Source organism: Rhipicephalus sanguineus, chromosome 5 (assembly GCF_013339695.2).
Source record: "Rhipicephalus sanguineus isolate Rsan-2018 chromosome 5, BIME_Rsan_1.4, whole genome shotgun sequence".
NCBI classification, from domain to species: domain Eukaryota; kingdom Metazoa; phylum Arthropoda; class Arachnida; order Ixodida; family Ixodidae; genus Rhipicephalus; species Rhipicephalus sanguineus.
The window spans coordinates 113,892,047-113,904,848 of NC_051180.1; the positions used below are offsets into that span (position 1 = coordinate 113,892,047).

General features: G+C 44.9%; 1 protein-coding gene across 1 annotated transcript in view; it reads left to right on the forward strand.

Moving 5' to 3' along the window:
• LOC119394152 (N-chimaerin) overlaps positions 1–12,802 on the forward strand; it is a 41,245-nt gene that overhangs the window by 10,461 nt on the left and 17,982 nt on the right. The window contains exon 8 of the mRNA XM_037661414.2: positions 6,861–6,945. Within this exon, the coding sequence (XP_037517342.1) occupies positions 6,861–6,945 (85 nt within the window). The remainder of the gene's footprint in view (positions 1–6,860; positions 6,946–12,802) is intronic.

Consider the following 12,802-nt stretch of genomic DNA (forward strand, 5'->3'; position numbering starts at 1 on the left):
TAAGTTTTGCTGTATATTCTCAATGTAAATTTACCGTGTTTAGAAATTGTTCGATATATGGGATAATTTGATATAAACGGGTTCGATATAGTCGGGCTCGACTGTACATTCATTGCGAAATGCGTAGTCACGCGCGGCACTGAATACCTGTAAGCAGCAGTTTTATTAAGGCGCAGAAAACCACTGTTCATTTCACTGGATTCGAAGCTACATCCTCCGGCGCACAGTCAAAAGTTCCACCTCGGTTGGCAGCATCACTGGGTTGCCGTTGTTGGCCTCTGAGTAACATTTATGCGGTGTTGTAAGCACCTTGAAGCACATTGTTGGCGTTGCCTCTACTATGGTGGCTACCATACCTCTATGGCATTATGGGACAACGAACGCACCACACAGTTACCACCTAAACACACGCATACAAAACGTAAATGGCGACCGGAAGCCGGAAGCTGCGACTACTGCTGGACTGCTGCAACGTCTCACATGGAAACTAACGATGATGATAACGAAGTGGTACTTTCGCTTTTGTGACTGATATTTTGGGCGCTACCACGTTACAATGAACCGTTGTGGTGCCCTTTTTGTTTATTGCCTCAGTTTCGTGGGTTTAATGCTTCGTTTAAGTCCAAGTAATTCAAAGTGGAATGGGGTGCGCGACAGTGGTGGCTTTTCTTGCGGCCGTAATCTCCGTGGTTGCCGCACTGCTTGAACAGCAAGTAGTTGACATCTATTACCACAGCCACTTCATTGTTATAACAAAATTTGATATATTTTTACGAATGCTCTCGTGCTTAGTTTATCGTACTCATGAATTAAATATGGACATATTGGTCTCGCAGAATCGCATGACTTTTTTGCGTATATAAGATGCACCGTTGTATAAGACGCACCAGCGAAAATATCGGAAAAAAGGTGCGTCTCATACACCAGAAAATGCAGTAATTGAAAGACCCCAGTTACCAACACACTTTACGTCCTCCACCAGAATAAATTCGACGATGCTTGCACCGTGTTTGCCAGAAATGGACATTGTGTTCTACCACGTATTAGAAGCACAACAAAGCATTTAGATGAAACCAGCACGTCTGTGTCACTGCTAGAAAACGAAAAGTACCACTGACGAGCTGTGCACGTCCTTAAGCATTTTTACCAGAAATACATGGACAAACCCGGCTCATTCACGGCATGGAAAGCATTAGGAAATTTAAATGTGTGGCATCAGTCTATTTTGGAGCTGCAGTTCAGCAGTGTCCCGGCATCACTTGGCAACTACCCGAAGGTGTCACTCAGTGGTCAGTTGTATAGAAAACAAAAAGAATGGAAATTGCATGGCATGGGCCTCGCTGGGTTATGACCACTTATAGTTCAAACAAGCTTTAGTAAGCAAGAAGTGTACCATTCGAACTTCTCTTGAGAATGGGACATTCATGGGAGACAAGGCAACAAGAGGCTCTTATGGCTCAAGTGAGCACACATAGGGAGTTTTCATTTAGATTTATAAACATTGTGAATGCCATCTAGAAGTTGCTGTATCGCGTTGATGCAATCTGTTGATAGCACTGCGAAGTGTGCCTGATAGGGCAGATTCGCACTGAATAAAGCCAGCCACACTATCTTCAATAAACCATTCCTTTTGCTTGCACCTGCTGAGTCTGTTGCTGTCACCCGTGCGACTACAAAAGTGACACTCATAAATCTGTATCAAGTATGTACAACATTCGAATGGAAAAACAGTGCTAAAAGACGTGACAAGACCACACAGACCGAATGTGTTTACTCTTCCAATCGGCACATGTATACTGCACCACTAACGCAATTAAACAGAAAAAAAAAAGAAATGAAGACTCAGCCTGCGCAGAGGCAATAAAGTGATCAATGGGTCAGGAATTTTATCTCCTTCGGAAGGAGGGAAGTCGAGGGGAAGCTTACACATGCCTCGCAACAATTGTGGATATGATAAGCTTCTGAAATGAGACGCACACATTTGTCATGGTGTTTTGACAGGAATGTCGTATCTTTAAAAGATGGCTGGCAACTGCAGTCATTACAACAAAGAGATAATTCACTATCTCTAGCTTGTTCTTGAACCTTGTTGGAATGCTCATGCATGCAGTCATTAGCTCACTAGCTTGTTTGCCAACATAATACTGATGCCCGCAAGAAAGAGGAATATTGTGCACAACACCATGGTTTGTGTCTCTCTTGCCCAGTATTTTTAGGGCTGTTTTTCCATTCATAATCATGAACCTACCAGTGCAAATGCGTGCCCTATTATGTACCTTCGTGATCAATATGAGAGCGAACACTGAAATTACCAATTAAAGGAGATAGCGGATAAATGCAGTTGGCAAGCACAAAAGTGTCCATAAAAGTAAAGGTATTGGTTGCAATTCAATACGTCACATTCATCTCGACAAATTGCAAGTAATTGTTGATTCAACATAAATTCGGCATTCCCTCTTGTATTGCTCACAACTGTACATATGTAATAACGTGTTCCTAAAGTACTCAGCTGCTCGCTATGCAGCTTTATTTTACTGGCATCAGCTGCTTTACATTAATATTACCGGATGTCTTAGTTATAAAACAGTTGTTATGGTTTGTAACATCATTCCGTACTTGTACAGTACTGTACAATGTCACGGCAATGAAAGAGAAGTGAGATCCATGTTACTAAAGTAGTAAAACTAAAAAAAGTTGTGTTTAGTTAGAAAGATGTGCAGCGTTGCGGCATCGCATCGCATATGCTCTCTTAACATTGTTAGCTGTGTTATGCATAAAGAATTACCTGCCGTGGTGGTCTAGTGGTTATGGCACTCAACTGCTGACCTGAAGTTCGCTTCAATCTTGTCTTTCATAGGGTGCGAGGAACTTTTAATCTTGGGGCTTTCTCGTGAGCTTTCACAATCACCTGCCCCAACTACTGTGTCATCAGCTGGATTCATCCGACGGCGTTTTCTGGGTTGCGCATTCCTTTTTTGCGTGTAGTGTGGATAACCGGGAAACACAGTCGGGACAGCAGTTGGAAGCAAAAGCCTAACCTTCATGTCCTTTCTATAGTCATTCTCAGTAAAATGTCATGAACATATCAGCAACCTGTCGCTTGGCTCCCACTTGCTTCTTTTCCCCGACGGTCCTTGGCAAAAAATATTCTTCAGCCATACTTCCCAACGCCGTAGATCACAGGGAAATTCATGATACTTCACAGTAGCGTCTTTTGGAGCGTTCGAGTTAGACAGCGGCACACAACAGCTTCACAGCAGCGCACCGCTAGAAAAAAATGGTGCATTGGCTTAACTCGGCTATGCCAAGATAATGTAGCTTTAGCAAAGGTTCAGCTAATTATTCTTAGCTTTCCTGATTGTCTAGGATTAGCTTGATTATCATGCTTACTGCTGCTCCAATGACACACACACGGTATACGTATTATGTGGCACATGTATATTTATTTTGCCAGGCAACTTCTTCAGGATCCGATGAGTTAAGCTTCTCCGCTCTTCTGCATTGTTCAGAAGCATTTGCGCTCTCCTTCTCCATGGCTATACCACACTGGCAAATGCCAGTCAGAGGCACTATCAAGCGGCTCCAGTGCAGTGTCAGACGGTGACTGCACAGCGAAGGTGAATAGCCGCGGCAACTATCCTGAAAAAGTCTCTCAAGCTTGTAAGTCCGCCTGTTGGTGGCAAAGGCGAAAGCTTAATCGCGTCTCAAAGCATTGTTACTTGCGGGGGAATCGAGGTTGCACGCGCAATATCTGCGCTCTACGACGAAGCAACTATTTTCCCGACGGAGACAAATAGCGGTAACGCGCTCTTGATGCGGACGCGGGCGCCCGTACGTAGCGGAGCGTGCATGTCAAGGGGGCAAAGGCTTCTCCGTCGGCCACGCACCCGCTCCCCCTCCTCACACCATGCACCCGCGCCGGGCTGCTGTCCCCCACCGCCATCCCCCTTTTTTTTCTCCCCCCGCTCCTTGTTCGTTTGTTCCGCGTCCGCTCCTCCTTCGTAACTCCATCGCCGCTCTCTCCCCCGCCGGCGCATCTGCGCTGAGAAGCACGCTCGCTCCCTCGCATCTCTGAGAACATTCCGGCAGCCGCATTATAACCGGTCTTTCATCTCGGGGGACTGCACAATAAGCTGTATGCGTATACATGGAGTTCTATGGGAGGGTAAACGGGAGTCAGAAAAAACCGCATTATAGCCGGTACTGCACTGTAAGCGGTTACGTTATAAGTGGTCTGAGCTGTATAATAAGGACGTTACAGGGGTTAGAACATCTGTTTCAGCTGGTTTCAAATTTTCGCGCGGCCTCGCCACCCTTCTCTGCCACATGGAGAGGAAGACATAGCCCATTGTCATGACTCTGCCCACTTCGGCAACGTGACACAACGTCAGCAATTGACGTCATCAGGGTTCCGCTTGCTGCGGCTGTTGCACGTGCTCCGTAACTTGACGGGCAGTTGTCGGCTCTTCGATATTTTTGAACCTTTGCTCATGTTGAAGGCGAAGTGGGCACAGGTGTTATGCAGTGCAAGGAATATACGTACGACAATCTGAAAACTGCGTGGCCAAAACCGCATCACCGCAGGGCCAAGAAACAAGGCCCAGTTTCGTAGCGGTGGGTTGGAACATGAACTGACATTAACTTGACAACTGTCTGTTGAAACTTGGTTTAGACCAATTGACAAGCTCAGTGGTACGTCAAGTTGCCCATGGGCAAGCTTGCGTCACTGCATGTACGAGTGGGATTGGTCAGGTGAAGGAAAGAGGTGCAGGAATTGTTTTCGAAATGGAGGGTCTGCACGGCGCGCAGCGCCATAATTTTCGGAAAATGTGATCGCTGCGGTCTACTGTATGAATTGGCAAGCTTGCTTGGGGGGTGTAAAAAAAAAGTAGGAGCCTGCTTACTGGCCCTTTAAATGGCACAGCTGTATTTCCTAACACAGGGATGCTGTCGTTTCACATGCTTAGCAAAACGACTGAACTAATATTACGAAAAGTCAGTCTTTACACAGCTACTTGAGCTATAGGGCTCATGAAAGTAGCATTTGGTTCTGGTGCCGGAGCTTCGCTCGTGAGCTGCGTTGCCATGCGGTTCACTTGGCCATCTGAGAAGCCTTCACCATAGTCTGTTGACGCCGGAAGGCTTGTTTCATGAGCGACATCAAGATCTTCTAGAATTCTATATATTCAAGACTAATAGAAAAAGAAACATTTCAATAATTAAATGTTAAAACAGAAAAGGAAAATGGACCTCAACTTCCAATAATGAAAAGTTTTTCTGAAGTGTGCTTACTGATACAAGCTTCTAAGGGAGTGTATAAAAACTGGATTACATTTGTTGCAGTTGTGACGTCCTCACAGCTCCATTTGGCTGGAGCTTAATAGAAAAGTTAATATATGTTTATATGCCAGTACTGATCGCTCACACGGACACACGCACGCACACGCACCACTTAGACTTGACGGATTCGAAAAATTTTTGCGGCATATAGCTCGTGAAGAGTCATACATCAATACAGTAGAACCCCGCTGTTACGTTCCTCACTGCTGCGTTTTCCCGGCTGTTACGTCGTTTTCCGCCGGTCCCGGCATAGCTCCCATAGGATACAATGTATTGGGAACCCCGCTGTTACGTCGTAACTGTCGGACGTTCCCGTATGATACGTCGCGGAGTGCGTTCGGAGCCGACCGAGTGACTACCAAAGAGAGCGGCCATGGTGCATTTTCACGCAGCTTGGCCTCGTTTGACCGTAATATTAGCCGCATGAGAGTCGCAAGCAACAGAATCTTTCAAGTGATGCAAACAAAAGCATGGCCTTCGAGATTCAAATTGCAAAGATGGCGTCTATGACGTAACTGCTCGCGAAAGCAAGGCCTTCGAGATTGGCATTTACTATTGACAAAAGCATTGCCTTTGAGATTTGTATTTCACAAACATGGCGTGTATGACGTAACTGCTTGCGAAAGCAAGGCCTTCGAGATTGGCAGTCACTTCTGCCATCGCGTTGGCGTAGACTCATCATCATCGTTATTTGTCGGAGAACGGGAGGAGTTCGAGCTGGTTGGAGCTCGCATGCTCGCATGGTCGTGCGTGCGGTTCGCGGTTGGACTCGCCGCGCCGTTCGTGATTGCGTGTGCTTAGTTCTTTCATGCCCACAGCTGTTGGTGTTAAAAAAGTCACATACGTTGATTACATTTCTGTGGATGAGGCCGTCCTAAGCTCCGCGTTTCTATCCATCGACTAGATCGCGGCTGAGCGCGCCAATTTTCGTGCTGCTCGTAAGAATTGAAATAAAATTCATACCACTAAATATTTTGTCGTTTTTCCTGTTTTTCGTCTCTTACGTTTCCAGTCTCTTACGTTTATTTCCTACGGTCCCTTCAAAAACGTATCAGCGGGGTTCTACTGTAATGAGACTATTCCAATATAACTAAGAAAGATGTTGCAGGGCCCCTTTAAAAGACAGTTTTTGCTGCTTCAATTCATGGCAGAATAACATGCAGTTTGCTACTGTTTATTAGAGCTGGCTTTCTGGATAGAAAACAGGTGCCGCAAAAATATTTTAGAGCTTGCTTCTGTGGTTTCGTTTACAGTGTGTTGTTAAAACATTGGTTCCGATGAACAATAGCTCTTTTTGCATTATCCAAATACAAAACTACCCGGTTAAAATACTGTCATTCTGTTTTAGCAATTTTCATTTACTTTCATTCTGCTGCATGCCGATTTGTTTTTAGGGTCATGCAGCTGGTTCAGTGAATATGTGCAAATGGGGCTTTCTTCATTTTACTACAGTTTTAGTACTCATGAAAAAACATGCGACTTCTCAATAACAGTTGATCTATTTAATTGGTTCTTCACAGGTAAATAATTTCAAAGGCCTCCCGTGGTGTGACTTCTGTGGCAACTTCATGTGGGGTCTGATAGCCCAGGGTGTACGGTGTGAAGGTAGGCTATTGTCACTTTAAAAATTTCTCTTTACTCTCATAAATCTTTTTTGTTGAATTGTGTTTTGTTGTAGGTTGTCTTACATATGAACACATCGCAACAGTCTGCATGCCATTTCAGTGAATGCTTTTTGTGCAATCAGTTTCGCAGAGTGGGTTTGCCAAGCATCGTCTGTAGTAGAAAGGTTGTGCCATGTGTTTGAGTACATCTCAATTTTAGTACATCTCAATTGTCATTTGAATGTTTGGTTTTTATCTGCACAGTTCTCATGTGTGCTAAAGTGTAGTATTATGCACTAAGGCGATTTCAGTTCATTTTACCAGTAGCTCTGAAATTTTGAATTGTCTATCCTTTCATAAATAAACAGGTCATTCTGAATGTAATGACCAACAATTTTATTTGTTTGCAAGTCTGAAAGTCCACAAGAATGAGCGTTTGGTTGGGCATAACATTATTTTTTCTGCAATCACGGATTGCCATTTAGCATCAACAACTTGCACCATGCATATTCTGGTACACTGCAGAATAAGCAATTCATGACTGTGTACTCACATTGTCAATCCTCAGTCATAGAATCTCTTGGGTCAGATGAAATCTCAGCCATGAAAATTTATACCAGACTTCAGCGCACGTATGGCAACGTATGCATAAGCTGTGCGGCAATGGGTAAAACAATATTAAAGACGACCTGACAAGTATTGAACACAGTCATTTCCTTTAGAATAAATTCCCTTGGAATCGCCACAAAATGAGCCAACAGAGAAACATGTACTCATCAAAGAGGATAGGCTAGTAACAGTAGGAGAAATAGCAAGTAGGTTTAAAACTGGGCACAGTGTAGTTGAGTGCACAACGACTGAAACCTCGGGCTTCTATGACACCAGTTTGGGCAGTTTTCTGCTGACGTTTTGTTTTTCTAGTATATTTCAGCTTTGTTGGTAAGGGCTTGTTTAATGCCAGCTTTGTTGGCATTATGGGCTTGTTTTACTTCACCTTTAGGAATAATGTGTTCACTAAATAAGATCTGAAGTGCACGCATGCTTTTCCATGCAGTAATAAAACATTTCTCATACTTACCCTGGAAAATACTGTGTCACATAATTAAAACTTGTGCATGTCACAAGAGATATGATTGCTACTTCTGAACTCTATGCCAAGGCGCGGATCATGCACAATCAAGTGATTGGTAGGCACTGTGAAACTGCTAGCAATCGCATGTTGATATACAAGTGACATTTTCACAGAGTCATGCTTCAATAGCATCCTGGTTGAGCTGTCTTCTGCTGGAATCTATCTAATTTTAGATTTGCCCATCTAGACAGTGTAAGTGAGTAGTGCGTAAGCCATGATGTGTATGTGTCATCAACCAAGAAAAACAGGAAATTTTGTTTGGGCTATACCACAGGCAAGCGCTTCCAAGCAAAAGAACAACTGTGACAACAAATGTTTGTGGGTAATTGGAGTGTGGGCTCCACCTTGCAGACCTGTTGATTACACGAGCAGGCAATTTTGTACAGCTCAACGTCAATGAGTGCAAATTCGAAGACAAGGAGATACTGAGAAGTGCTTGCATGTTCACTCTCAACCACAATATCTCGGAATCTTAGCTGCTGCCTCCACTGCTGTACACAAAAGTGTTGGTTTGGTATCAACTTCTGTTCATGGTGGCTTCATTTTCAATAAAACTGTAGTAAACACCGCTTGTGTGCTCAGATTTCAATGCACGTCAGAAACTTAAACTTTCTTTAAAATTAACCTTTGACCTCTGTTAGACAAGCTCAGTGTGTTCACAACTGTAGAATCGTTGAGGTCATCGTCAGCAAAATATCCAGATTTCTTTAACCAAAAACTGTCCAAGCTAGTCTGGACGTCTAGTTTTTTTTATTCACACACAGATGGTGCCACAATACCACAGTACCATTTCCCGCTACAATAACACAAATACTGACTGAATAAAATGTTAAATATCTGGAACTTGGGGAACTGCTTGTATGCCTTGCATCACCTCTGCCATCCTTTCTAGGTGTCGCCTTATCATTGCTAGAAAGTAGAAGTGTACTAGAAGTGGCTTGAAAAATTGCATGCGTTATCAGGCAGTGGCCACAAAAGTGCCCATGTGTGGGCTGATATATGATGCCTGCTGATTTGTTAGCGAAAGTGTAGTGATCAGTTGACCCATGAGATTGTTGAAGCAGAACTGATTGACATGTTGGGTGACAACTGTGTGTCAAAACCATCAACTGCTCTTTCTAGGAAGAAGCTGGCTTTTTGCGTAAAGATAGGAATTACGGTAATTCCTCCTTATAACGAAGTCAACGGGATGGTGAAGCATTCATTATAAGCAGCACTTTGATATAAGCGACCACCGCTTGAGAAAACCTAAAGCATTCGAGCTTTAATTGCGCCACAACCGCAAGGAAGTAAAAACACAATGTATTCTGTGAAGCAAAACTTTATTCAGGTGGCAAAAAGGCAGTGTTGTATGAAATGGCGTTCCAAGAAACTACAGTAAAACCTCGGTGATACGATTATGGCTCGTACGAATTTCGGGGTGATACGAATTTTCATGTGGTCCTGGCCAAGGCCCATTAGCCTGCACTGTATTGGAGTACGGTTGTTGCGAACCGATTTGCACCCCGCGACATTTGATACGAACGTACGCTAGCGCACAGTTACGAACAGCTGCTGCCCGCGCTGTCGCGGAAGACGCGGCAGTTACGCGCGGGCATGCGTGCTGCGCGGCCATCAACGCTGCGTCGATGCCTCCAAAATAGTGCGCGCAAATCTTTGAGGCCTTTAGGCGCCTTCGCGTTTAGATTACAAATGACGTTGACGTCGCGCTTTTTTTTTTTCCGACGCGTTGACGCGTGCTCCTGTGCTCGTTGATGCCATATCCACGCAATCAGATGTTCTATGAAACAAGACTGAAACTTGGGCCTCGGGTCCGCCATGAAGTCCCATGAAAGGTGGACGAAGACCCCAAGAGACGAAGAGGACGGCCTTGGCGAAGGTGCTTGGTGAAGGTGCTTGGCCTCTTATCTATTGTGTGCAAAGCACTTCTTAAGTCACTTTCGCCGCAGTATTTTGGTGTCATGCAGAAAAGCATAGTAAGATTAGGAAGGGGCTACTAGCGGTCACGGGGCACAACACATCTGGTTCCTTAATTACACACGCGCGCAGGCGCCGTATATTTACGAGTACAAGTATGATCGTTGACGTCTAAAAACTTTACTGGAAATCATTCAGAGCTGTTCATGACGTCGCTGCGGCCCTGAGAAACACTGAATCAAAACGTATGCCAACTTTCTTTTGTCGCATACTAATTTTCCATGTTTTCTGGTGATACGAATTTTGGATTATACGAATATTTTTGGTAACCCCGCGAGATTCGTATCACCATGGTTTTACTGTAGTTCTTTTTGAGAGTAACGGAGGAACACCTACGTTCCTTTATGGATCGGTGGAATTTTAATTGTAACTCATTATGTTTACGAATGAACAGTTGAGAAAACGGTGTTCCTTGTGTAAACGTTCCACGGCATTGAACTGACGCACGCACACAGGACATAATTCAGAGCAGGGCAGATGGGCAACTGCATCAGGCTCAAGAAATCGCCGCTCGCCTCTGACTTGAGAATGCTGCATCCTGGTTTTCACCTCAAGGTGCCCACCAGGGGCCCAGGGAAGCGTGCGGCGCGGAGACTGACCACTTGTGGGAGGGATAGCTGGCATATGCTTTTTTTTTTACGTTTTGTCCGAGCCAGTCTGACAGCAACCAAGGGCTATTCTGGAGTCTGAGACACCGTAGAGAACATTAACTTGACATTCGAGAATCATCGAACCTCATTGCAAGGCTGCTGCCAAGCAGTCACACGCTTTTTATTTTAACTTGCCGACTTCTTGTTTGGCTAACTCGAATGTTGCTTTTTATTATTTTTTTCTACACATTTGGCTGGTTCTGTTGCGCTTCCCCAGGGCCTTCTTGGCATAGGAAAAGGGGGGGGGGGGTGTTGGGGAACTACAGGAGCTGAGGTGCTTGCACGTGATTTCGCGAAGTTTTCGAATGCTAGAGATATTAGAGCCAGGGCCGCAATATGGAAATGCACATGGTAGCAGAACGAATCTGGTGTTTGACTCTTATGCTACAGAGGAGCCGGCCACAACGCTCATGGCCGCAGAAAGTGAGTGAAATGCCAACGTGCTAACCACCGTAACACTGCACGGTGGTCTTCCGCTGTGCATGAACCGGCTTCTTTACCGCCCACAACTAACGGTGGCGAAGTTACGCATTTGTTTGGCCCAGTTCCTGGAAGTATCTTTCTCGTCGTGTGGTCTTTAGGGGGTGGCTCAATCGTCCCTTTAAGGCACATCTATCGTGCGTGCCCCTGGCATCTCGGGACAAATGTCACACTTTTGACACGCGGTTGTGTGGATGGCGTGGAAGAGGCCCGCAATGCAGCGGACACGGGCACCACAGTGGTGCCTGCCTGGGGCTATCGGTGGTTGCGTTTGGGCAAACATTCCTTCAGCATGCGAGTTTTCTCCATGGGTATCGGTCCAGCTTAGTTCGACAGCCGCGGCACCAGAAACGTCTCTGTCCTGCAATAAACGACACACACATTCATTGCTGCGTTCTTGCGCCACCTGAGCCTGCCCTCGCCCCTGCTACTGTTCTTATTTGTGTACAACACGGCAGTGCCCTGAAGCGCTTCAGTGTAACGCCTCTTAAATATTGCCAGCGAAGTGCTGACGAGAATACAGGTCCATCTGTTAGACATAAACATCGAGATGCAACTCTGAGTTCAAACAAGGGACTTTGCTAAGTTGCAGATATGTACCCTGTACACTATTTTCCACTCATAAGCAATATTGAATCGGTACTCATTAAACACCTATGTACTGTCCCTTTCGATGCAGTTTCCTGTGCAATAAATTTAATTGCGTTGGTGCATATGAGGAAATTTGAAGCGCAGTATTCTGACTGCGCATTTGAAGACCAACGTGGAAAGTGCCGCGTGTGTGGCACTTGTGATTGGCGATCTTCAAAGATGCACTTAGAAATCTCTAAGATATGTCTAGTGCTCTCTTGAAAAATTTGTCTAGAGCACTTCTTTAGATTCTATTATTTTCATATGACCTGCTATGGGCGATGTTCAAATTCGTGTAATATATGTAGTGCAACGCGAGTTTTAAATTGCTCACTTTAAGAGAGCGATTCGTTGGGCAAGTTAGTGATCCATAATGTTACTAACAGCGCAAAAAAGGACGAGGGACCAGGAAGAAACACAGACAAGCGCTGACTTACAACTGAAGTTTATTTCCGAAACGAGACAGAATATAAGGCAACGGCACACGGACAAGAAAGATTGCAAAGCACTTATTTGCAAAAGAACACAAAACAGTGTTATCCGCCCACATCACTTGCGGTGGTCATGCGCACGGGACATGTACCGAACTTCTTTTTCCATCAAGGCAATGGACGGGACACTCATGCACTTATCGCCAAGTTTCGCGATTTCTGCAGCCTCAATTATTTCCCGCGTTAATTGAGAAGCAGATCGCCCCACCACACGGCACCTCTCGAATAGGGGTTTACACTCAGCAGAGTCACACGTGCTGCAATGAAGGGCTAAGTGCCCACTGTTCATTGTTGCTATGTTCACGCAGCCGGTCGTTCACGCATCGGCCAGTTTGACCGACGTACTGTTTTCCGCACGTTAGCGGGATGCTGTGTTTCTTCCTGGTCCCTCGTCCTTTTTTGCGCTGTTAGTAACATTATGCTCACTTTACTTTGCCTCAGGATTATGTGACACTATACTTTCATTTAAAAATCAAATGTAACATTAATGTAATGAGC